The 24076-nt window shown below is 33.5% G+C and overlaps 1 protein-coding gene and 2 long non-coding RNA genes across 4 annotated transcripts; all 3 read right to left on the bottom strand.

Moving 5' to 3' along the window:
• Window positions 1–3027: 3027 nt before the first annotated feature.
• On the bottom strand, window positions 3028–4944 carry LOC148760831 (uncharacterized). The gene is made up of 3 exons (XR_016028144.1): window positions 4820–4944; window positions 4087–4170; window positions 3028–3229 (listed from the first exon to the last, which is right to left on the bottom strand). It is a non-coding gene; the product is annotated as an uncharacterized LOC148760831 (long non-coding RNA).
• Window positions 4945–10098: 5154 nt separating this feature from the next.
• Window positions 10099–12016, bottom strand: LOC148760832 (uncharacterized). The gene is made up of 3 exons (XR_016028659.1): window positions 11892–12016; window positions 11159–11242; window positions 10099–10301 (listed from the first exon to the last, which is right to left on the bottom strand). It is a non-coding gene; the product is annotated as an uncharacterized LOC148760832 (long non-coding RNA).
• A 3069-nt stretch (window positions 12017–15085) lies between these two features.
• On the bottom strand, window positions 15086–20764 carry LOC18589515 (organic cation/carnitine transporter 7-like). 2 transcript variants are annotated; one of them, XM_088810167.1, is made up of 6 exons: window positions 20656–20764; window positions 20128–20399; window positions 19515–19752; window positions 16603–17119; window positions 16323–16525; window positions 15086–15517 (listed from the first exon to the last, which is right to left on the bottom strand). In XM_088810167.1, the coding sequence occupies exons 1-6, from the start codon at window positions 20674–20676 to the stop codon at window positions 15287–15289; spliced, it is 1482 nt and encodes a 493-aa protein (XP_088666293.1). In that variant the 5' UTR covers window positions 20677–20764; the 3' UTR covers window positions 15086–15286. The 2 variants fall into 2 exon arrangements, with proteins under 2 accessions (XP_088666293.1, XP_088666294.1); XM_088810168.1 differs by having other exon boundaries at window positions 20536–20675.
• Window positions 20765–24076: the final 3312 nt, after the last annotated feature.

The raw sequence follows: 24076 nt of genomic DNA on the forward strand, positions 1-24076 counted from the left end.
ATTTTCTTATAAAATAATTTTCATAAAACTATCGGTACATAATTCTTATAGCGTAAAAATTAATTATATTCATATATACTATAAAGCAAATAACCAAAGCATAAAATTTCTTTTACAGTGACATGTGGGCCCACATCTAACCAAAATGTATCGGAAGTTGGAAACCTACAGCTTTTACCGATTCGAGTCCAAATGAAGGTCCTTGTCAAGTCAGCTAACTATGGAATTCCCCGAGCCTGAAATGTGAGGAAATGAGGGTGGTGAGATTATAAAATCCCAGTGAGTAAACAGATACCATCTAAACTATCTAAAGTCGAGTAAATTGAGACAATTGAAATAAGTTATCATACTGTAATGTCATTACCTTTCAACTCATTTCAACCAAATAAAATCAATCCATATAAATAGAGTAATCAACTTCGCTTATGAATTTCTTAAAACTTTGGCTCGTGCCAAAACTCATACTCGGTGATGCCTTGCGCAGGGCATCCAACCGAGTTCGCCAAGGCTGTTAAAATTTCGTATACACTTAAAATATATTTTTAGTTTGAGAAAAATACAGTCGTTCCTTGGCGTTGGCTGAGTTCCCCTTCACGTGGTGGTTTGGCGTGAAGTGGACCCTAAGCTTTACCCCAGGAGATACCCTACGCGCCTCTCCGTTCGAGGTAAGAATATAATGGAGTTTACCGTGTCCCTCTAATAGGCTAGTCCACGGAACCCCCTCTGCAGTGAATAATTAATATATACTCCACCAATCAATAAAATTCATTCTAGCATGACATGGCAATTTATCGCAACCTAGCCTCTCAAGGCAGAATACTCAATACAAATAATTCTAGCACCAAAATCAGTTTAGCCATTCATGCTCATATATTGTCATAAGCCATTCAATTTAAAACCATAAATTTACAACACAAGCAGGCAGTCTCCAATTACTCTATTTTCAAAACCAGTATTCGATTTTCCAGAAAATTTATAAAATCATTTTATAAAATCACAATTTCTCTTAAAACATAGCAATTTACCATTTAAACCCATTTTCATAAAACCACATAGTTGTATAAAACTACTCTAGATAATTAAGATGATAATAAGTTCACTCACAATTCTAGGAGTCGATGTACTCCTAATCCCAATCTCCAAGCACAATCTCTGTACTTTTATCAATGTACTTTGCTCACCACCTATCCACAATATACAATACATAATTCACCACATCAATGCTTGACCATTATAAAATCAATTCAGGCTCGGTATATATGCATGATATGATATACAACTTATTCGACTACCGCTTAAATACGGTGCTGACCTAATTCGGCCTATTATCTCCAATTTAACTCCAAATCAATTCTTCTCACTTTCTACACTCCAATTATACTTAAATTACCTTAGTGACTGTGAATGAGATTCAATTTATCAGTCTCGATAGCAAATTACGAAAATACCCCTAATGGGTAAAAATTTATATTTTTGCTCCGAAAATTCTCATTATTTTTCTAGGCTCATAATTCATCATTATTCATCATAATTCCTCAAATAAACATCAAGATCATCAGCCAATATTCCCCTAGAAAATTCGGCCAATAATGGTAATGAAGGAAAATAAATTCTTTTCTTGTTGTTTTGTTCCTAAATATGCTAAACTAACTAAAAACACTAACATAACTTAAAATCAAATTAATCTAACAACTTTCTCTCTCCTAACCCATTTTGATCAGCCATCAATTAATCATGAAAACATGTAATTTAATCATGGAAAATAAGGAGAAATGCTTGGGAATAAGAAAACTCAAGCTTAATAGAAAAAATATCACATTTTTCACTTAATTTTCTTGAAAATTCACACTTTTTCTTTGATTTTCTTTCTCTAGGGTTTTGTTTTTATTTTCTCTCTCTTCTTGCTGGTTTGGCCGGCCATGGGGTGGAAGATGGGCTGATTTTTGTGCCTTTTAAAAAGAAAAATAATAAATTAATAAAGGCATGACATGTGGCATCAAGTCATTGGCCCGTTTTTAAAACTTTAAAAATTTTAATCCTTTTTATCTCCACCACACAATTAGTCAATGGTCAAAATGAGGATAAGGGATGACCATGTGCTGGAAAAATGTCCTGGTGATGAAAAATTACTATTTTACCCCTAAGGTGGTAAAATTACCATTTTACCCCTATACTCCAAATTATACCAAAATTAAAAATTTTTTCCACTTCTAAACCTCAAATCATACTCCAATAAGTGAAATGGGGCCAAAAATCATTTCTAAAAATTTCCATTTTTGTCTCCAGGTGACAAATGACCATTTTGCCCCTAAATAGCGAAAATTCTGGTTTGACTCCAAATTGATCCTCGAACTCCGAATCACCATATTAAACCATTCTGGGACTTTAGAATTCTTAATTTCATCGTAAATTCTCTATTTGATCTAGTTCGAGGCTTAAATCAACTTTGTTGTACCTCTAGGTACCATATCGACTTTTGTAAATTTTTCAGGACTCTCCTAGCATGCAAACATGCTATTCATCACATGTATGTCATGACAAATATTTTTATAGAGTCGGGTTTGTCATCTTCTCCCCCACTTGGATCAACCATATGATCCTTCTTCATGACTGATGTCACGACCCGGAACTCCCATCGAGCCCGTGACAACCGCCGCGACGTCTCAATTTACATTCATTACCCGGAATGTCAACCGAGACCCCGCAAGGCTTTAATATCAGCTTCTCATTTCCCCTGTGGGTAACTGTTTCCAAATACCACATTTTAAAAGATTTTAAACTGTTTCCAACTTAAACAAATGAAATAATAATTTTCGTCTCACAGGGGTATTTTTGTCATTTATCCCAAAAATCTCAAAAATCATCTAAAAATATAGTATGTAAGTGGAAAACACATATTTCTTAATCAAAAATAATTTTGGATGTCTAAAACATTCGTTTAAAATGGAATTATGACTGTTATAATAAAATAAAAATATTCAATAAAATATTCAATTTTCACATAAAACGATATTTTAAGAACACTGCATAAATAATTTTTATAGCGTAAAAGCAAAATAAATTCTTACATACCGTAATACAGATAACCAAAGTATAGAATTTAATTTACAGTGACACGTGGGCCCACGAATGACCAAAAGTATCAAAAGAAATGAACCTACAGTCTTTGGATGTGGCAAGTTCAACTGTAATCCTTGCCGATATCAGTTATCTACAATCTATTCTGAACCTGAAATGGGTGGAAATGAGGGTGGTGAGATTATAAAATCCCAGTGAGTAAACAAACATCACTCAAAATATCTAAAGTCGAGTAAAAGGAGACTATTAAAACATTTCATCAAACTGTAATTTATCATCTTTCAACTTATTTCAACCAAATGAAATCAATTTATTTAAAGCAAGTAATCAGTATGGCTTATGAATTTCTTAAAAAGCTTGGCTCATGCCAAAAATTATTATCATACTCAGTTATTTGGGATACCTTGGCCGAGGGCTATCCCAACTGAGTCCGCCAAGGCTATTAGAAAGTCATGTTTTTATTTTGAAAACATAGCCATTCCTTGACGTTGGCCGAGTTCCCCTTCACGAGGTGGTTTGGCGTGAAGTGAACTCTAAAAGTTATACCTCAGGAGTTACCCTACTCGCCTCTCCAACCGAGGTAAAAATATAACAGGATTCCGTGCCCCTCTAATAGGTTAGTCCACAGAATCCAGCCCACTGCAGCAGGTCAAACCCACCATACAATAAAATTTTGACAGCATGACAGGGCTAATATATTACTACCCAGCCTGCAAGGGTAAAATAAAGTAATTCATATAATTCATAAAAACACAGCCCAGCCAGTCATGCCAATACAATAACATAAGCCATTAATTCAATTTTAAATTTACAACATATCAGTGGTCTCCAATTACTCTATTTTCAAAATCGTTATTTCGTTTCAAGACAATTTATAAAATATTTTCATTTAAACTCATTTTGTTTACAAAACATAAAAATTTACCATTTGAACTCATTTTCATAAAATTCACCAAAACCGAATAAAAACATACTTTAGATAATTAAAATGATGGTAAGGTTACTCACCGTGTCTAGAGTGAGGATTTTCGAAATACTCAGACTATTGGTCCTCGGGTGCAATTCCCTTGCCTTTATCAGAGGACTCACCACCTTGACACAGTACAAAATCGAGAAATTCACCACATTGGTACTAAATTGAAATTAAACTAATTTAGACTACTAATGCTTGATATGGAATGCAAAAATGTCTAAATTTTTGCCTATATGCGGTGTTAGCCTATTTCGGTCTTTTACCCGATAAATTGATATACGCGTCCGTTTAAACTCCAAATTAATTTTTTTCAGTTTCTATACCTCAATTGCACCCAAATTGACTTAATGTCCCTCAGTGTGGTGCAAATTATCAGTCCCGATAACAAATTACGAAAATACCCCTAGTGGGTAAAAATTTGTAACTTTGCTCCGAAAATTTCCATTATTTTTCTAGGCTCATAATTCATCATTATTCATCATAATTCCTCAAATAACCATCAAGATCAGCAGCCAATATTCCCCTAGAAAATTCAGCATAATGGGTTTCAATGGGAGAAAATTATATTTCTAGCTTATTTTTGCTATATTTCAATATAACTTAACTAAAATCACTTAATTCAATTAAAATCAACCAAAAATCAAGCTCAAAACTCATCCATGGAGGTTTGGCCAGCATGGGTGTCCATACCCACTTTCTAATTTTGCATGGAAATGAGAAAAAAATGCATGGGTAGTGAAAATCACAAGGAAAATCAATGAAATTTACCTTTTTAATGCTTGATTTCTTGATTTCTCTTGATTTTCTCCAAATTTTTCAGGTAGGATTCTTGTTTTTTTTTTCCCCTTTTCTCCCCTGGTTTGGACAGCTGAAGAAGATGAGAATTCCGGAATTTTTACCTTTTTAAAGGCTAAAATAATATAATATTATTTTATTCATTTTTTTAATGTTTTATTAATTCCTTAAATTCTAGCCATCCATTTGTTTCCAAATTTTCACCATACACTTGTCCCACATATCCATAGCTTAGGTAAAATTATCAGACTTATCCAAAGTCTTGGTGGAGTAATTTTTGAAATTTACACTTTTACCCCCGTAAAAGTCAAAAATTACATTTTTGCCCCAAAAATTGAAAAATTGCACATAGACATATTTTTCATCCCTTATACTCATACCATTCTCCAATTTGTCAAATTTGATCTAAATTCTCTCAAAATCTCAAATTTTGTCTGCGGGTGGCAAAATTACGATTTTGCCCCTACACTCTAGAAATCACTGGAATTAAACTTTTTCACTGCCAAACCCTCAAATTATACTCCAATACTCAAATCATACTCCAATAAGTCAAATGGGGCTAAAAAAATTCTTTTCTAAAAATTCCCATTGTGTCCTTGGGTGGCAAATGACCATTTTGCCCCTGGACAGTAAAAATTCTAGTTTGACTTCAAATTGATCCTCGAACTCCAAATCACCATATTAAACCATTCTGGGACTTTAATATTCTTAATTTCATTTTAAATTCTCTATTTGATCTAGTTCGAGACTTAAATTAACTTAATTGTACCATTTGGTACATTGTCGTCTTTTAACGATTTTTCTTTCAAGGCTTTCCAAGTATGCAAGCATATTGTCAATCATATGAATGACATGGAAAGTATTTTATAAGATCGGGCTTGACAACACTATCCCCCTTAAAATAAAATTTTGACCTCAAAATTTCATGTACTGAACTCAGAGAAAATGTGGGGGTATTGTTTTCTCATATAATGCTCGAATTCTTATGTCTTCCCCTTTATAGGGAATTTCGATTTGTTCACCTCATTTACCTCCAATTCAACTCAAGTATTTCGCTTATGTCTATTATTATCCTTTAAAATCATATCAACAATAACCTCCACAATTATGATCTCTTATATTGAGACATTAAGCATGCTTCTATTACTATCATTAAGCTTGAACCATAACTCCATCTCAATCATACCAATTTCGATCGCATTTTATTCTTATTTAGGTATACCAATCACTATCTTATTACTTCATTCCATATCAAACTTCTCGACTTTCATTCATTCATCCTATCCTCATACACTATTGTGTAGTTTACAACATCATTAACACGCCATACTCATTCCTGTACATATCCTCAGCGTTCAGGAAAATTAATGGCTTTAATTATTTCTACATATTTCATGTTTACTTTGCATTTAGGAAATTTCAATCTTCTTAATCCTATTAATCCATCTCATATGGCTTAATCGTACTATAGATTATATTCCCTTAACTATTTCTCCAAAATTCCTTAGGTCACCATAAATCGTCTTCTGATAAGATTCTTAATCGTTACATTATCTATACAACTCATCAAATATATTGAGTTCAAATCTTGAACCACTAAAACCATTATTCATTTAGTTGGGTACATCACTACTCCACACATACATATACATATACATTCAAATGTCTATATTCCTCATTATGTATACGAGTCTCTGTTTTCAAATGCCTTCAGACTAATTTCTCTTAATTCATTCCCATCCACAATCAAGATTCAATAGAATAAGCTTCATAATTCATACAAATTCTCATCATGTCTGTGTATAGTTCCTCATCATTTATATACTTATATTCTCTTCTTATCGTTTCCAATTATATGCTTAAGTTTCCTTGTACTGTATATCATTGCATCACAATGTCATCTCCATTGAATTATAATCTATTATGCGTGTATGTTTTATAATCCCATTGGTATCTCAAAAATTTATCTTGACTTGATCATTGCATCTTATGCAATACTACAATTCCTAAAAGTCATCCTTATTCCTCGATTATCCTTCATGTCTCCTATATATTGTATCCTTATTGCATTTCGATATTGATTTGTCACTTAAAACTCAGATTCATTTGAATCATGTATGCCTCACGCATTTTCGAATTCCAATTCCCATAATATATTAAGAAAGTTTCATTATCTGACTTCATTATCAAGGTTAACTTCTATCATCCTTTATTCCACTCTTTCATATGAATATAACATCATTCTTCCTTAACTAATTTACAAATTGTACTTGAAATTACAAGACTTGAAACTAAATTCTCCTCAAGTACTTTTTAATGTTAATACTTATACCACTCTCAACTTATAGCTTCCTTTTTATAACTACATAACATAGTGCTTGCTTTCACAAGATCCATGGCAGAACTTCTCTTGTGTATTTCCTTAGGGATATTTATTTTAAATTTATGTCTCATAACATATGATCATTTAACCCGTAACTTAGCCATTTGGCTCCTTAGCAAGTTTCAAAGTCACGCATCTTATGCCCATCATGTATAACTTATAATTCTTTCTCAAGGGCGTGTAAACATTCTTGAAACACTTAATCACTTATTTACTCTTTTATACACCAAGTATATCATTTCCATAAAGGCATGCCCAACTACTCATGCTTCAATTTATCTCCATGGGTTTCTAGCATGTCACCTAGTTTACTTGTGTTGTTACTAATCCTTTCCTTTCAACAAGGTCAAGACAAGATCAGTATATTCTCATAACAATATTCTATATAAACTCATTTGCTATATCATTATTGAAATCTTTATTTACATTTTCCTCACTTGCTATTGACATCTCTTATCAGTATCTCATACATTCATCTAACCTTTCGCTCGCTTCCTCTTTAGTCTTTAACAAGACTTAATCTCTTGTCTTCTTTATTTCTTAAGATTTGACTTCAATCATCATATTATTCATCTTAACACTCCACATGTTAATTTATTTTTATGTAGCCATCTCAAAAATTCTCTAACTTTTCTTTCTCTTACATGCCAATATATATAAGGCAATAATAAAAAAAAAAAAAACTTTGCAATTTCACTCATCATCTTTATCTTAATACCTCCCAATGCACTTAAGACTCCAAACAACAAAGCTTAGCATGAAAACCAATGACCATTCTTCAACTCGTGTGTTTCATCTTCATGCCACTCTCAATTTGCTCTGCTTTCTAGCCATTAGGGGTTCTTAACGTGACAGCGTTTGATAGTCAGTACTGTGGCGTTGCAACGGTTTGAATTCACTTTATCTTAGCAACTCTTCCACCTTTAAAGCTACTACCTCAATTATTCACAATCGTGTGGCTTCCCTTCGAGTCTATACCATAATTAGCAAGACTAACTTTCTATCACAAGTGTGAAATCAAAACATTGATTTAACGTATTTTTTTTTGCCACTAGCATTCATATATCTTTACCATAACATTTAATACAAGTTTGTTTAAGCAAAGATCTCCAAATTTATTCATAGCTACATGTATCTCAAATTGCTCATCACTTATCATCAGTCAATAAATCCCACTCGAAAATACCCTTTCCATATTGTATAGTGATTTCACCATATAGCATCACTGCACAATGTTCCTCCATTCTACTATCATGGATACTCCATAGAAATTAATTAAAAGATTTACGTACCCTAACTAATGCTAATTCCATTTAATCATATCTTAAATACTTCAAACTTGTAAATTACAACTCCAAATGTATGTCCATATATTGATAATCTTTATATATTTCATGATCATGAAAACTACAACTTACAAACTAGCTTTCTATCATACGTACTTTATTAGAGCACTAATTTCAACTTATTTAATCTACCCTTGGTGGTATGTCAAAATCATCCCTGTCTCGGTTGCAATCCAGAGGAATCTCTCCTCTGTATATCCGTATGAGTTGGTGGAGATGGAGCAGCTACCGTAGCCCGTCCTAACTGTGGACAATCTCTCCTAATGTGACCCAGTTGATCACAATGAAAACATCGTGCAGGCCCTCTGCACGGCCCAACATGATAATTCCCACAATTTCTGCATCTACGTGAACTTCCTAAAACAGAGGAGTTTTTGCCCCTGTTTGGTGGCTGACTAGAAGATACACTTAGATTTCTCCTTTTTGCTAACTCAGCTCGCAAACTCTTATTTTCATTCGCAAGCTTCTCGGCTCTTAAAGCCATTCGCACCACCTCTTTAGCCACGGTTGCGTCCGACTCACCCATAAAAGAAACACAACTATGTTGCCTAGCCTCTTTAAGCTTCTTAGAATCAGAAACATCCAGCACTGGTGGTGGGACAGGAGGTGGGGATGGTGGTACTGAAGGAGCAGCCAGAGGAACTGTAGGAACAGCTTGACTAGCCTGAGCCTGGCCAGCAATAGCAGTAAAGAAGGCTGCTAATGCCTGAACTGCCTCAAGAGGCACAGCAAGAATACTAGTAAGTGGCAGAGGAGGTGGAGGATGTGGAGGAGTCTCGGTTTGTTCAGCAGCAGGTGCTGCCCGAATGGTGGATGCAGTCGATTCCTCCTCTATTGCACCTAACTGACGACGTTGAAAACAACCTCTTCCCCTCCCAACTGATCTAGTGAAAGGTGGTTGTTTGCGTCAAGGAGACATAATAATCTATAAGAGGGAACAAAGTGAGTTTAGGCAACCTCAGGCTCTATATGCTTATGCATGTATTTTATTCAACCTAACCTAACTTAACTCGGGGCCACACTGACGCTGTAAATTTTTAAAACAGCTTTAAAATAACTTTAAACCCAAAACTCTAATCTTTCAAACCAACAGCTCTGATACCAACTTAATTGTCACGACCCGGAACTCCCATCGAGCCCGTGACAACCGCCGCGACGTCTCAATTTACATTCATTACCCGGAATGTCAACCGAGACCCCGCAAGGCTTTAATATCAGCTTCTCATTTCCCCTGTGGGTAACTGTTTCCAAATACCACATTTTAAAAGATTTTAAACTGTTTCCAACTTAAACAAATGAAATAATAATTTTCGTCTCACAGGGGTATTTTTGTCATTTATCCCAAAAATCTCAAAAATCATCTAAAAATATAGTATGTAAGTGGAAAACACATATTTCTTAATCAAAAATAATTTTGGATGTCTAAAACATTCGTTTAAAATGGAATTATGACTGTTATAATAAAATAAAAATATTCAATAAAATATTCAATTTTCACATAAAACGATATTTTAAGAACACTGCATAAATAATTTTTATAGCGTAAAAGCAAAATAAATTCTTACATACCGTAATACAGATAACCAAAGTATAGAATTTAATTTACAGTGACACGTGGGCCCACGAATGACCAAAAGTATCAAAAGAAATGAACCTACAGTCTTTGGATGTGGCAAGTTCAACTGTAATCCTTGCCGATATCAGTTATCTACAATCTATTCTGAACCTGAAATGGGTGAAAATGAGGGTGGTGAGATTATAAAATCCCAGTGAGTAAACAAACATCACTCAAAATATCTAAAGTCGAGTAAAAGGAGACTATTAAAACATTTCATCAAACTGTAATTTATCATCTTTCAACTTATTTCAACCAAATGAAATCAATTTATTTAAAGCAAGTAATCAGTATGGCTTATGAATTTCTTAAAAAGCTTGGCTCATGCCAAAAATTATTATCATACTCAGTTATTTGGGATACCTTGGCCGAGGGCTATCCCAACTGAGTCCGCCAAGGCTATTAGAAAGTCATGTTTTTATTTTGAAAACATAGCCATTCCTTGACGTTGGCCGAGTTCCCCTTCACGAGGTGGTTTGGCGTGAAGTGAACTCTAAAAGTTATACCTCAGGAGTTACCCTACTCGCCTCTCCAACCGAGGTAAAAATATAACAGGATTCCGTGCCCCTCTAATAGGCTAGTCCACAGAATCCAGCCCACTGCAGCAGGTCAAACCCACCATACAATAAAATTTTGACAGCATGACAGGGCTAATATATTACTACCCAGCCTGCAAGGGTAAAATAAAGTAATTCATATAATTCATAAAAACACAGCCCAACCAGTCATGCCAATACAATAACATAAGCCATTAATTCAATTTTAAATTTACAACATATCAGTGGTCTCCAATTACTCTATTTTCAAAATCGTTATTTCGTTTCAAGACAATTTATAAAATATTTTCATTTAAACTCATTTTGTTTACAAAACATAAAAATTTACCATTTGAACTCATTTTCATAAAATTCACCAAAACCGAATAAAAACATACTTTAGATAATTAAAATGATGGTAAGGTTACTCACCGTGTCTAGAGTGAGGATTTTCGAAATACTCAGACTATTGGTCCTCGGGTGCAATTCCCTTGCCTTTATCAGAGGACTCACCACCTTGACACAGTACAAAATCGAGAAATTCACCACATTGGTACTAAATTGAAATTAAACTAATTTAGACTACTAATGCTTGATATGGAATGCAAAAATGTCTAAATTTTTGCCTATATGCGGTGTTAGCCTATTTCGGTCTTTTACCCGATAAATTGATATACGCGTCCGTTTAAACTCCAAATTAATTTTTTTCAGTTTCTATACCTCAATTGCACCCAAATTGACTTAATGTCCCTCAGTGTGGTGCAAATTATCAGTCCCGATAACAAATTACGAAAATACCCCTAGTGGGTAAAAATTTGTAACTTTGCTCCGAAAATTTCCATTATTTTTCTAGGCTCATAATTCATCATTATTCATCATAATTCCTCAAATAACCATCAAGATCAGCAGCCAATATTCCCCTAGAAAATTCAGCATAATGGGTTTCAATGGGAGAAAATTATATTTCTAGCTTATTTTTGCTATATTTCAATATAACTTAACTAAAATCACTTAATTCAATTAAAATCAACCAAAAATCAAGCTCAAAACTCATCCATGGAGGTTTGGCCAGCATGGGTGTCCATACCCACTTTCTAATTTTGCATGGAAATGAGAAAAAAATGCATGGGTAGTGAAAATCACAAGGAAAATCAATGAAATTTACCTTTTTAATGCTTGATTTCTTGATTTCTCTTGATTTTCTCCAAATTTTTCAGGTAGGATTCTTGTTTTTTTTTTCCCCTTTTCTCCCCTGGTTTGGACAGCTGAAGAAGATGAGAATTCCGGAATTTTTACCTTTTTAAAGGCTAAAATAATATAATATTATTTTATTCATTTTTTTAATGTTTTATTAATTCCTTAAATTCTAGCCATCCATTTGTTTCCAAATTTTCACCATACACTTGTCCCACATATCCATAGCTTAGGTAAAATTATCAGACTTATCCAAAGTCTTGGTGGAGTAATTTTTGAAATTTACACTTTTACCCCCGTAAAAGTCAAAAATTACATTTTTGCCCCAAAAATTGAAAAATTGCACATAGACATATTTTTCATCCCTTATACTCATACCATTCTCCAATTTGTCAAATTTGATCTAAATTCTCTCAAAATCTCAAATTTTGTCTGCGGGTGGCAAAATTACGATTTTGCCCCTACACTCTAGAAATCACTGGAATTAAACTTTTTCACTGCCAAACCCTCAAAGTATACTCCAATACTCAAATCATACTCCAATAAGTCAAATGGGGCTAAAAAAATTCTTTTCTAAAAATTCCCATTGTGTCCTTGGGTGGCAAATGACCATTTTGCCCCTGGACAGTAAAAATTCTAGTTTGACTTCAAATTGATCCTCGACCTCCAAATCACCATATTAAACCATTCTGGGACTTTAATATTCTTAATTTCATTTTAAATTCTCTATTTGATCTAATTCGAGACTTAAATTAACTTAATTGTACCATTTGGTACATTGTCGTCTTTTAACGATTTTTCTTTCAAGGCTTTCCAAGAATGCAAGCATATTGTCAATCATATGAATGACATGGAAAGTATTTTATAAGATCGGGCTTGACAACTGATTTCGACATCTGGCTAAATATTAATATTTTAATATTATTTTATTAATAAAATATTATTTTATTCTAAAAATTTTATCTTGTCTCCTTGGTACTCAAAATACAGTATTATGCCTCACTTGACTTCTGAATCGCCTTTTATCTCACAAATTCTCCTCCGATAAAATTATTATTATTTTATTGTTATTTTCTCACTTACGGAATATTTTATCCTAAACTACTCCTTTCGTCTTTTATCACTTTCAAACATTTTAATTGACCTCAATTTGCATCCGATCAACTTTATTTATCACCATATCAAAGTATGGGGTATTTTAGTATAAGATTATACAAAGAGGCTTGCTTGGGCTTAGTGGGCTGAGCCCATTAGGCCCTTATGCCAGTCATGGCTCGAAAATTGGGCTATGACAGTTTTGGTTAAAGTAGATATTTTTATAAGAAACTCGAGAGAGCATTATAAATAATTGAGGACTCTAGGTTAGCAATTTAACCCATTGGATTAAGCTAAGAGATAGAGGTGAGGTTTAAATAAAGTGTGAGGGATATTGTAATCCTAGGTTTTTCTAATTTGATTCTTAATGAGTTATCTTTTTGCTTTAACTATTAGTGTTAATTAGTTTAGTTGAGTAGTTTTTAGTTTAATTTGTTATTAAATTTTAGTTGTTTGAATAAAACTAAATTGTTTTAACTTTAGTACACAATAAATTTTTAAGTCAATTCTTTGAGAAATCAATGCTCTGGTTATTAATATACTATCTATTCAATATGTGTACTTGCGTAGGTCGAAATTTTACTGGCGAGCTCCAAATAACTATTCTAACTTAAATTCAAATTATCATAAAAGAAATGTAGTATAAATGAAAATAAAAAAGAATAAAAATATTTAAATATGATCAAATGTGGAGCATAATTGATAAAAATAGAATTAAAAGATAAATAAAATACTTTATAATTTCATCAAACCAACTCATCTTTAATTTTCAATTTTTTAAGCTCATTTTATATTTTAAAAGGTAATAGTTAAAATTTGAATTGGTTTATCCTAAAAAAAATCTAAGGACATAACTAGACATGAATCGAGCAATTCTATCTTATTGATAAAAAACTAATGGCATCAAAATTTCCTATTGTAGTAGCAAATCATTGATAGTAGAAATTTGTTATATATATATGTAGTGTTATTACCGTACTTATAGAATACATAGATATTGTCCAGAATTAGAATAAATTACATAAATAACATTCAATTAATTACCATTAAGATATTACATATCTAAGTAATACTATTTATATAAAGTAAGAGTACATTTGATTTGCGAAATAAAATGAAATGGAATAAAATAGGTATTTCATGAGAATAGAATAGGGTAGAAATAAAATGAAAATATTATTAAGTAGTTTAGTTGACGGAATGGATTAAGGTAAAAATTACTATTATGATTTATTGTAATGTTTGGTTGGTAAAAATAATTTTAGAATAACAAAAGAATAAGTGATAAAAAGACAACAATATCTTTTATTATAATAAATGATTATTTATTTTTATTTCAGAGAAATAGTTATTCCTTCCTCCAAAAATAAACCAAGCAGAGGGAGAAAGTTTTTTGAGGAATAGAGGGGGAATGGCTGCAGGAGTGGTGGATAGGAGGGCCTTGCAAAATTTTCTACTCTCTACTACTAACATATTAATATAACTAAATACTATTTTGTTATTATGTGTTTGTTTTTATGGGTTGTTTGATAGAAAATGATCCTATTAATGTAATGGGCTGGGTTAAAAAGTCAAGTTCTACTCCATGGAGATTATATTATCACAATAAGTTTATTGAATTAGTTATATGAACCATTACTAGTTGGGATATTCAGCACACACTTCAAGAAGCTAATGAAATGGTTGACCAGTTAGCAAAAGAAGCGGTGCAAAGGGAGCGGGAGTTATGGTTGTTATTTGAGTAGAGATTCGGAAATAGGAGCCTTTATAGGTTTGGCTGATTGAGTTTTAATGCATCGTGTATATATATTTGGCTTATTTCGTCCTTTCGTATCGGTTTAGACTTGTAAAACTGAAGACATTTTTCTGTGACTTGTCATAATTATGCTAATAATATTCAGCTTTCAAATATATATATATATATATTGTAAAATGTTTTGATTGATTTCTTTCCTTTCAACTTTAATATCATGAAATATTTTTCTCTCCTACACCTAACCTTATTAAATAATTAAATATGTTTATTGTAAAAACACTCATTTGAACGTCAGAACAAAGTAGCAAGGGACATAACGTAAGCAATAGCTCAATTATAGCCACATTCTCTCCCTGAATTAAATGTTTTCAAGCCTACGTCCCCACCCGCTACTCTCATCTATCAAAAGGAAAAGAAAAAACAAGAAAAATCAACGGCAGCGATGTGGACAGGTAGGGAAACCATTTCTTTTCCTTAAAACAAATGATGGTATGTTCTGACAACAATTAATTGTTTCAACTAGATCCAACCATAGTATCACTGAGTTCCCGGCCCTTTGTTTCATATGGGAAGAGCAGAATACAGACTACTGAAAGAATTAATACAACCAAAAAGATGACAACAGCTGCTGTTTGATGGCACTCGGTCACCAATCCCACTGCGACAAGAGGACATACCACGCCACCAATTCTTCCCATAGCAGTTGCCACTCCAGCACCAGTTGCCCGCACTGGGGTTGGATATAACTACAGGAAAAAACATTTCTTATATCAACTTATTACCTAGAACCACATCCCAAGTTTAATGGGCATAAAATGATTCACAAGGAACAACTATACTAGATGCTATGTGCCCAAATCTGATCACTCCACTACGATGGAAAATATCCATGTCCAAATCTGCACAAAATGGGGGTTGAGTGACAGCATTTTTGAATGTAAATGACTTAATTTGTTTTCAATGTGGATGCTGCTACTGCAGCTTGTTGAACTTGTAACAGGTTTTCCAGCTTTTTCTTGGTAATAAGATCTTCAGTTTTCCAAATATATATATCACCCATGGCCTTTAAGAACAAAGAGTCTGAAAGGCAATTGGCAGACTGACTCCAAGAACATGGCAAGTAGAAAATAAAAGAAGAAACCAACATCATTATATCAGTTCAGACAACTCAAATGCAAATTTCTTAGGGCAAAATAGCAGTTCACTAAAAGATTTGCTCCTTTTGGACCGCTTAAATTTTGTTAAACAGATATAAAGCAATAAAGAGAACAACAACGATCCCTTAGTATTGTAGACTTAACAGTTCCTAACATTTTAATTGTAGAAAATTAAAATATAGCTTATGAATTTGTAAACAAGTGGCACTAATAATATTTAACAAAGATATGGAGTAAGCAAAACAGATTGAAAACTCTTAAGAGACCTTGGAATTTCTTTCATACGTAAATACAACCTCGGTAGTGTGAAAGGTTAGAAATTGGCAATTGGGGAATTCAAAAAGTCAACCCCTGCTAAAAACAGCCATTAAAATAAGCATTAAACGGGGCTTACCTCAGGGGTGTATATACAGGCAACTGTGAAGGTTCCCATGGCACACATGCGAGCTCCAAATAATAAGCACGTGGTCAGAACTGCAGACTGACGGGTGAGCAGAGGAAGAAGGAAAACAAATGCTATGACAAACATCAGTGCCATGGACTGCTTGCGGCCTACCCTATCGATCAATATTGCTGACAAAAGAAGCCCAGGAAGCTCTGCAACATAAACTTAGGTAAAATTTTCTTTCAAAATGGAGCATAATGAAGTGTGGAGCAGGAATGAGACATAATACCTGCCAAACTAGTGACAAATGAAGTCACATAGAGGCTAGTGTTGTGGAGGTTTCCATAGCTCAAAATAGTTTCGAAACATCCACTTTGTCCACTACTTAGCTTCGAGGTCAGCAATATGATACCATAATATGAAAAACAATTTCCAAAGTATAATACCCATAGGAGGAGGGTTGTTTGAATTAATCTTGATGAGAAAAGCATAAAAAATGATGAGAAGCCTGATTTAGATTGCATGATATTTTCCCTTAGTAAGGGGAGTAAAGGGCTCATAACTTCTGGTGGAGTACACTCTTCATCCTGGCCAATTGTTCTACCAGAAACAAGTATGCCAGGAGGAAGCTTTGTTTGGTTGACTGAAGTCATCTTCTCCAGAATTCGAAGTGCATCACTTGTTCTACCTTTCATGCATAGATATCTCGGAGACTCAGGTGCAACACCATATAAAAGAAGCAGAGCAAATGATGGCACAGATGACAGTGCAAGTAGCCACCTCCAGTTTAATCTGGGCATGACTATCTGAAATAAAAAGGACAGAAAATCATCCTAATCCTCTGAAGGAAAAATTTGTCTCGCTGATGCTTTTCATTGCATGAATATAAAATCAATATTCTTCAGATTTCCAGAGCCAACAATAGGAAAAGTTTGAGCAACTATATCCAGCAACAGCTCAGTTCTTTAATTGAGAAATTTTTAATTTTCAGATAAGTGTCTATAATGATAGAGCTGAGGTGTTGTTGTAGGGAATAGCATGTTAGCATCTAAAGAAATGGACCAAGTAACCAACAGAATAAGCATTTAGGCCTTACAGAACTTATATGGATAAATTATCAAATTAATCATAGAGATGGGTTTGCCCTCTTACCATATACGGTTAAAACTTTATTAGTTGTACATTCTTTTATTGCAAACAGAGGATTTAACTGCCTTTGCCTACTTCCCTTTGTTTTCTTCTCCAATCTCCAGCACCCAGAGAGATGACAAGGTAAAGGTTCTAATCTTGCTAAGACACAACCCTTCTAGCTACGAAGCAGTTATTCCATGATAGTGATAGGTAATCCATTAAAACTTAGAGATGTGCCCTTGTGGCCTTGAACATCCTCTTCTTGGATAAGAAATGCTTTGAATAACTAATATTCCGCATTTTATTATTAAATAACCTTGGCTAGATGGAAAATGCCATTGTACTTGCAACTTAGTAGTTAGTAGTATGTAGACAATATTTTTAAGAGTGAAATAGAAGCACATCAAGAGATTTATTCTGCCACCATCACAAGTCAAAGAGAATAAAAAAGTTATCTTCTGCAACTTTTTTGGTTCAAGAAGGCAGGGCCTAACCAGACCTGGAATTAGGCTGAAAGAAAAAAAAAAAAAGTACCAGGGAAGTCCCTTTGTGGACACCAACCAATTCAAACGTGAGAGAAAATGTTTTCAAAGGAATCTAAGAACATTTACTATCAAAATATGTTGAAGTGTAAATAAAGATGGTGAATTTCTTTAAAAGGTGCATATCTTTTGTATGCCAAAACTTAAAACCTCAAAAACCAGCCCTCAAGTCTCAAATCTTTAAAATTATGAGCCTGCAAATTTAAAATACCGAAATATAATAGCATAAAAGAGGTTTACTACAGGTTAACTAAAAATCTGCATGTAAAACATAATACCACTGCATATGGTCTTTGTCTCTTATCTGGTTGGGAACAATGTACTACACAGAAAGAAAAATCTCAAGTTCATATTAATCAAGAATAAACAGTTCTCCAAAGGCTCCTTATTTTCTAGATTGTGGCATTTGTGTTTAGCAACCTTGAAATAAAATAAAGGTCAACAACCTGATCCGGTTCTCCAGAGTTCAAACTCAATAAAAAAACTGGATAGAATGAACAGAAGAGAACACTAAACTGTCTGAAGCATTTACTGAAAGCAACTAGCTGAAATAAAGAAAATTTTAAGTTGGATGATAAGACAGGCAGCACTATACAAATAGTTTAGCAAAAAGCATCATGTGCAGCATATCCATGAACCACATCTGTTCTCAATGAGTTCCAAGGAGTACTGGGTTGGGTACAGGAATGGAGAGATCCATTTATACAGAATTTTACTGAATATCTGAAGTTCTTGGTAATTTAGTCAAAGGCACAGGGAAAACTCTAGGTTCTAGTCACAATAAAAGTGCTCACCAGAGTGAAGTAAGGCGCTAATTTCAACAAGATCATTAGAAAATATAGAAAAAGAAAATTCTATGTATTATATCTAATAAGCAGATATGATATCAATTTTTTGATAAACAGTAAATAAATTGCTTCACTGCATTGCCTAATGTGCCAAAAATCAAGAATATATCATAATATCATCAAACAATGTCCAACGTTCCTTCAACACCATCTTCAACAAAATTTTGTGCATTGTCTATAGTGCTATTCAATTTTTTCTTCTGCTAAACAGAGCTGAAATTGTCCTTCTTAATTATTAAAAGAATAGGTAAAAAAAAGAAGTCAAAAACTAAAGAAGCAAATGATACTTAAGTTAGGCAAGCTTTTCGTGTGCACCAAGGCATGCATCTGATTAAAGGCACCTCACCTGGAGGGGTGCAAGGTGCTTTACTTGACTGAACCATGTCTAAGTGCCTAGGTGCACGGTTGCACACCTTGACAACACTGGTTCTTGGTGGTGAACATAAAAGCTGAATATGTAAGGCCTAAGTTTTCTTGTCCATTTGCTTGTACTGCTTTCAATTGATAAAAACTTGAGATCCAAGCTCTAAGCCTCCAGAAGGTTAAGAGATAAAATCAAAGTACTCTCTAGTTTAGGTGCAGCAAGAACAAGCAATAGGCTCCTACAGATAGCATCACTCAATAGTAAAGAGTACCCTTATATTGTGTTATGACCGGAGGACATAGAAAATAAAACATACCCAAGCAAGTGAGGCCTCAAAAATTGATCCAAATGTCCAGAAAGTTGAAAAGATGACCATCCACATTCCTCTGTTTGAAGCTGGAACAAACTCTAAAAACCAGGATAAGAACACAGGACCACCACCAAGGCCGAAACCAACCAAACCTCGAGTAATAACGAGCGATAAATAATTTGGAGAGAATGTGCTCAAAAATCCAGCTCCACTAGCTACCACAGCTGTACTAAGAAAACCCTTCCTGATAGGGGCAAATTAAAATAAACAATAAAAAAATTGAGAAACAAATCAAAAGTCGAATAAGAATATTCAAGAACGTAGATTTCTTAATGCATGATTCCATATGAAAGGATTTATGATATGTGTCAAGTCTCAACACTCAGTCAATAGTTTAACACGGGAGTATGCCTTATGACTAATAAATTCAATCAGCAATTTGATCAGCATCCGGCCATAGACATGTCTTCAACTGGAAAGAAATAGAAAATAGCAAAGAAGGGCAAAATTAATGATTTATGATATGTAATTTAGGCAGAAGTGATTAGCCAAATACTATTCAGAAGGCATGTACAGCACAGAGATGGAAGGAATATAATGAGAAGGAAAACTGGCGTGCCTCCGTCCATAGTTGTCTGATATAAGGCCCCATGAATAGGCCCCAATGAGCATACCAGCAAAGACAACTGTTGTTAACAGGCTCTCCTGACTTGGGGAAAGTCCCCACTCTGACTTAACAGCAGCTCCTATGAAGGAAAGAATCATAATTTCCATTGCTTCTGCAAACCAACCAAGCCCAGCATAAGCAAGAACAAGGCCTTGGAATTTTCCGAACCCCACCATGGCAAGGGCTTCATCCAACGTGTAAGCACCAAGCTCTTCATCATCCATCTGAAAAAAAATTCCAGAAACACAAACCAAATAAATTATGATAATACATAAGCCAACAATTTGCGGATATTGCCAATTAAACAAACGGGAAACAAGCAGAAAGCACTGCAAAAAAATCAATGTCAAAGTTACTTACTCAAAGATGTCGATCGAGTCCGAGTTCAGAATAACAAAAAAAAAAAAAAAAAAAGAAGAGACCGTCAAAATTATGGTAATTCTTTTTTTTTTTTTTTGGTGAGAAGCATATAGTACTTGCCTTGTATAATGCAATTCGCATCACCTTTCATTTGCAGCAGTGCTGGACGGGGTGGACCAGGCGTGGAAATCATCTCCACCATAAGTTTTTGTTGGTTACATGCGTCTCTAACTGTAAGCCCCATTATTATTATTATTATTATTATTATTATTATTATTATAAAATTAATTACCATGACCTAAGCAGCTGCGCTCTGCTCGCTTGGCTCGTCAGAGTCATCGTGGATTTTTAACAGGTGGGCACTACAGTAAGTTTAACCTTATTGTAACGTCAATTAATAAAATTTTTAAAAAATAATAAAAATTTATATAACAAGTTAACAGAGAAATATATATTTAATTTTTAAAATTTTTTATTTTAAGATAATAATGTAAATAATTTTTAAACTTATTTAGTTTATTTTAAGTTATTTAATGTTTTATTTTATTTTATTTTTATTATAAATTATAAAAATATTATTATTTTAATATTAAAATTATATTTAATTAATTTAATTTAATAAAATTTATTTACGTTAACTTGTATACATTTACGTTAAAATTTTAAATCTGTTTATTACTCCTTCATAAGATTTTACATCAATTTTTACAATTTTACGACAAACCTTTTTAATAGTAACTTTATTACACCTTCATAAGATTTTACATCAATTCTTACAATTTTATATCGTAAAACACTTTTAACCCGAGAAAACAGAAATTTAAATATTTATTTTTTATTAAATTAAATTTTTTTTTATTTAATTAACTTGTTATGTTAACTCTCACACATTTTGCATTAAGATTTAAAATTTAGTTATTTCACATTTACAAGTTTTTACGTCAATTCTTACAATTTTAAGTCAATACTTTTCTATACCAAATTTGAACTATAATTGTCACGACCTGGAACTCCCTTCGAGCCCCTGACAACCGTCGCGGTGTCCCGATGGGCACTCATCTCCCGGAGTGTCAATCGAAATCTCGCAAGGCTTAATATCAGTTTCTCATTTCCCCGGTGAGTAACCGTTGCCAAATTTTATGTTCTAAAGGATTTTGAGCTATTTCCAACTTAAAACTGATAAAATAAAAATTTTTATCTCACAGGGGTATTTTGGTCATTTTCCACTAAAAATTTCAAAATCAATTAAAAATGTAGTAAACAAGTACCAATTGCATAATTCACAATTAAAAATAAGTTTAGGCATCTTAAACCTTTATTCAAAATGAAATTATAATTATTTGAATATAATAAGAAAATAAAACAAAATATTCAATAAAATATTTTATTCTCTTATAAACAGAAATTTTGGAGTTATGCGTAAATACTTTTTATAAAGTAAAAACAAAATAAATTCATTCATACTGTAGCACAATAACTATTAAATTTACAATATCAAGTGGGCCCACATTAACCAGAATTAAAGACACTGTGAACCTACTGTGTGGAGGACGCTAATCCAATAGAAGCCCTCGATGGAATTAACTATCTACAGCCTACTCTAAGCCTGAAATGAGTGGAAAGGAGGGTGGTGAGATTATAAAATCTCAGTGAGTAAACAAACACCATTTAAATCAGCTAAAGCCGAGTAAAATGAGACAATTAAAATATCCCATCATTTTAAGTATTTCACAATTTGAAAATTCATCATAACCCATGTAAACGGTTGTATTTCATTTAATTTCTCATTAGGGCTTATGACTTTCATAAACAGTTGGCTCATGCCATCAAATATACTCGATGACACCTTGATCAGAGGCGTACTATCACGACCCGAAACTCCTGTCGAGCCCGTGATAATCGTCGCGACGTCTCGATAGGCACTTATTATCCCGAATGTCGATCGGAACCCCACAAGGTTTAGCATTAGCTTCCACATATTTCTGGTGAGCGACAATTATTAAATCTCGCATTTCAAGAAATCATAAGTCATTTTCAAATCAAAACAATAAAATATTATTTTTTGGCTCACAAGAGCATTTTCGTCATTTTTTTTCGAAAATACCGAAACCCATCAAAAACATGGTGTAAAAGCTAAATATGTTGATACATACTTTAAATCAGATAACCGAAGTATAAAATTACTTTTATAGTGACACGTGAGCCCCCAACTAATCAAAATGCATCGAAAGCTGAAAACCTACAACTTTTGCCAATTCAAGTCCAAATGAAGGTCCTTGTCAAAGTCAGCTAACTATGGAATTCCTTGAGCCTGAAATGTGAGGAAATGATGGTGGTGAGATTATAAAATCCCAATGAGTAAACAGACACCATCTAAACCATCTAAAAGTGAGTAAATGGAGACGAATTAAAATATTCTTTTCTAATATATGTTTCATAACATGAATATTCAGTTTACTCAATTAATCAAAATGGCTTATATATCTCACAAAACTTGGCTCTTGCCAAAATCATTCTTGCGGGTACCTTCGTCAAGGTATCCCACTAAGACCGCCAAGGTTGTTAAATGTCCCATACCCATAAACATGTTTTCGCATCTGACACATAGCTTTTCCTTGGCGTTGGCTGAGTCTCACTCTCATGCGGTGGTCCACGTGAAGTGCACTCAAATCTTACCTTAGGAGATACTTCATCCAACATCTCCCCCCGGAGGTAAATATATAATTGGGTTACTGTGCCCCTCTCATAGGCAGTCTATGAAAACCCCCACCACTGCAGTGACTATGGATTATTTTATCTACCACCTGATTTATAAAATCCTTATCTGCATGACATGGCAATTTATCGCAATCTAGCTTCTCAAGGCTGAATACATAGTATATATAATTTTGATACAAATACCGACTTTGCCATTCATGCTCACATATTGCTATAAGCCATATAATTTAAAACATAATTTATAACACAAGCAAATAGTCTCCAATTACTCTATTTTCAAAACCAGTATTCAATTTTTCAGAAAATTTATAAAATCACAATTTCTCGTAAAACATAGCAATTTACCATTTAAACCCATTTTCCATAAAATCACACAATTGTATAAAACTACTCTAGATAATTAAGATGATAATAAGTTCACTCACAGATCTAAGAGTCGATGTACTCCTAATCTGTCACGACTCTGAACTCTCCATCGAGCCCGTGACAATCGTCGCGAGGCCTCGACAAACATTCTTCACCTCGAATGTCGATCGAAACCTTGCAAGGCTATCGTATTAGCTTTCGCACTTTCCCAGTGAGCAATAGTTATCAAATATCAAAATTCAAAGGATTACAAATCATTTCCAAATCAGAACATAACATATTGTTTTCTGGCTCATAGGGGCATTTTCATCATTTTTGTCGAAAATTTCGAAACTTGCTAAAAATGTAGTAGGTAAGTAGAAAATATATATTTAATAATTTAAAAACAAATTAAGTATCTAAAACGTTCATTTGAAGTGAAAATTTGACCATTTGAATATAATAAAAATATTCAATA

The sequence above is a fragment of the Theobroma cacao genome, chromosome 9 (assembly GCF_053813885.1).
Source record: "Theobroma cacao isolate CCN51 chromosome 9, ASM5381388v1, whole genome shotgun sequence".
In the NCBI taxonomy this organism is placed as follows: domain Eukaryota; kingdom Viridiplantae; phylum Streptophyta; class Magnoliopsida; order Malvales; family Malvaceae; genus Theobroma; species Theobroma cacao.

What these genes read in the sequence shown, in the direction of transcription:
- LOC18589515 (XM_088810167.1), bottom strand. Translation starts at nt 20,676, where the DNA reads ATGCGAATTGCATTATACAAG. An exon ending in TGCGAATTGCATTATACAAG is followed by an intron (nt 20,400 to 20,655) that starts GCAAGTACTATA and finishes ATTTTTTTTCAG; the next exon opens with ATGGATGATGAAGAGCTTGG. An exon ending in TTGAGGCCTCACTTGCTTGG is followed by an intron (nt 17,120 to 19,514) that starts GTATGTTTTATT and finishes TTTTTATTTCAG; the next exon opens with ATAGTCATGCCCAGATTAAA.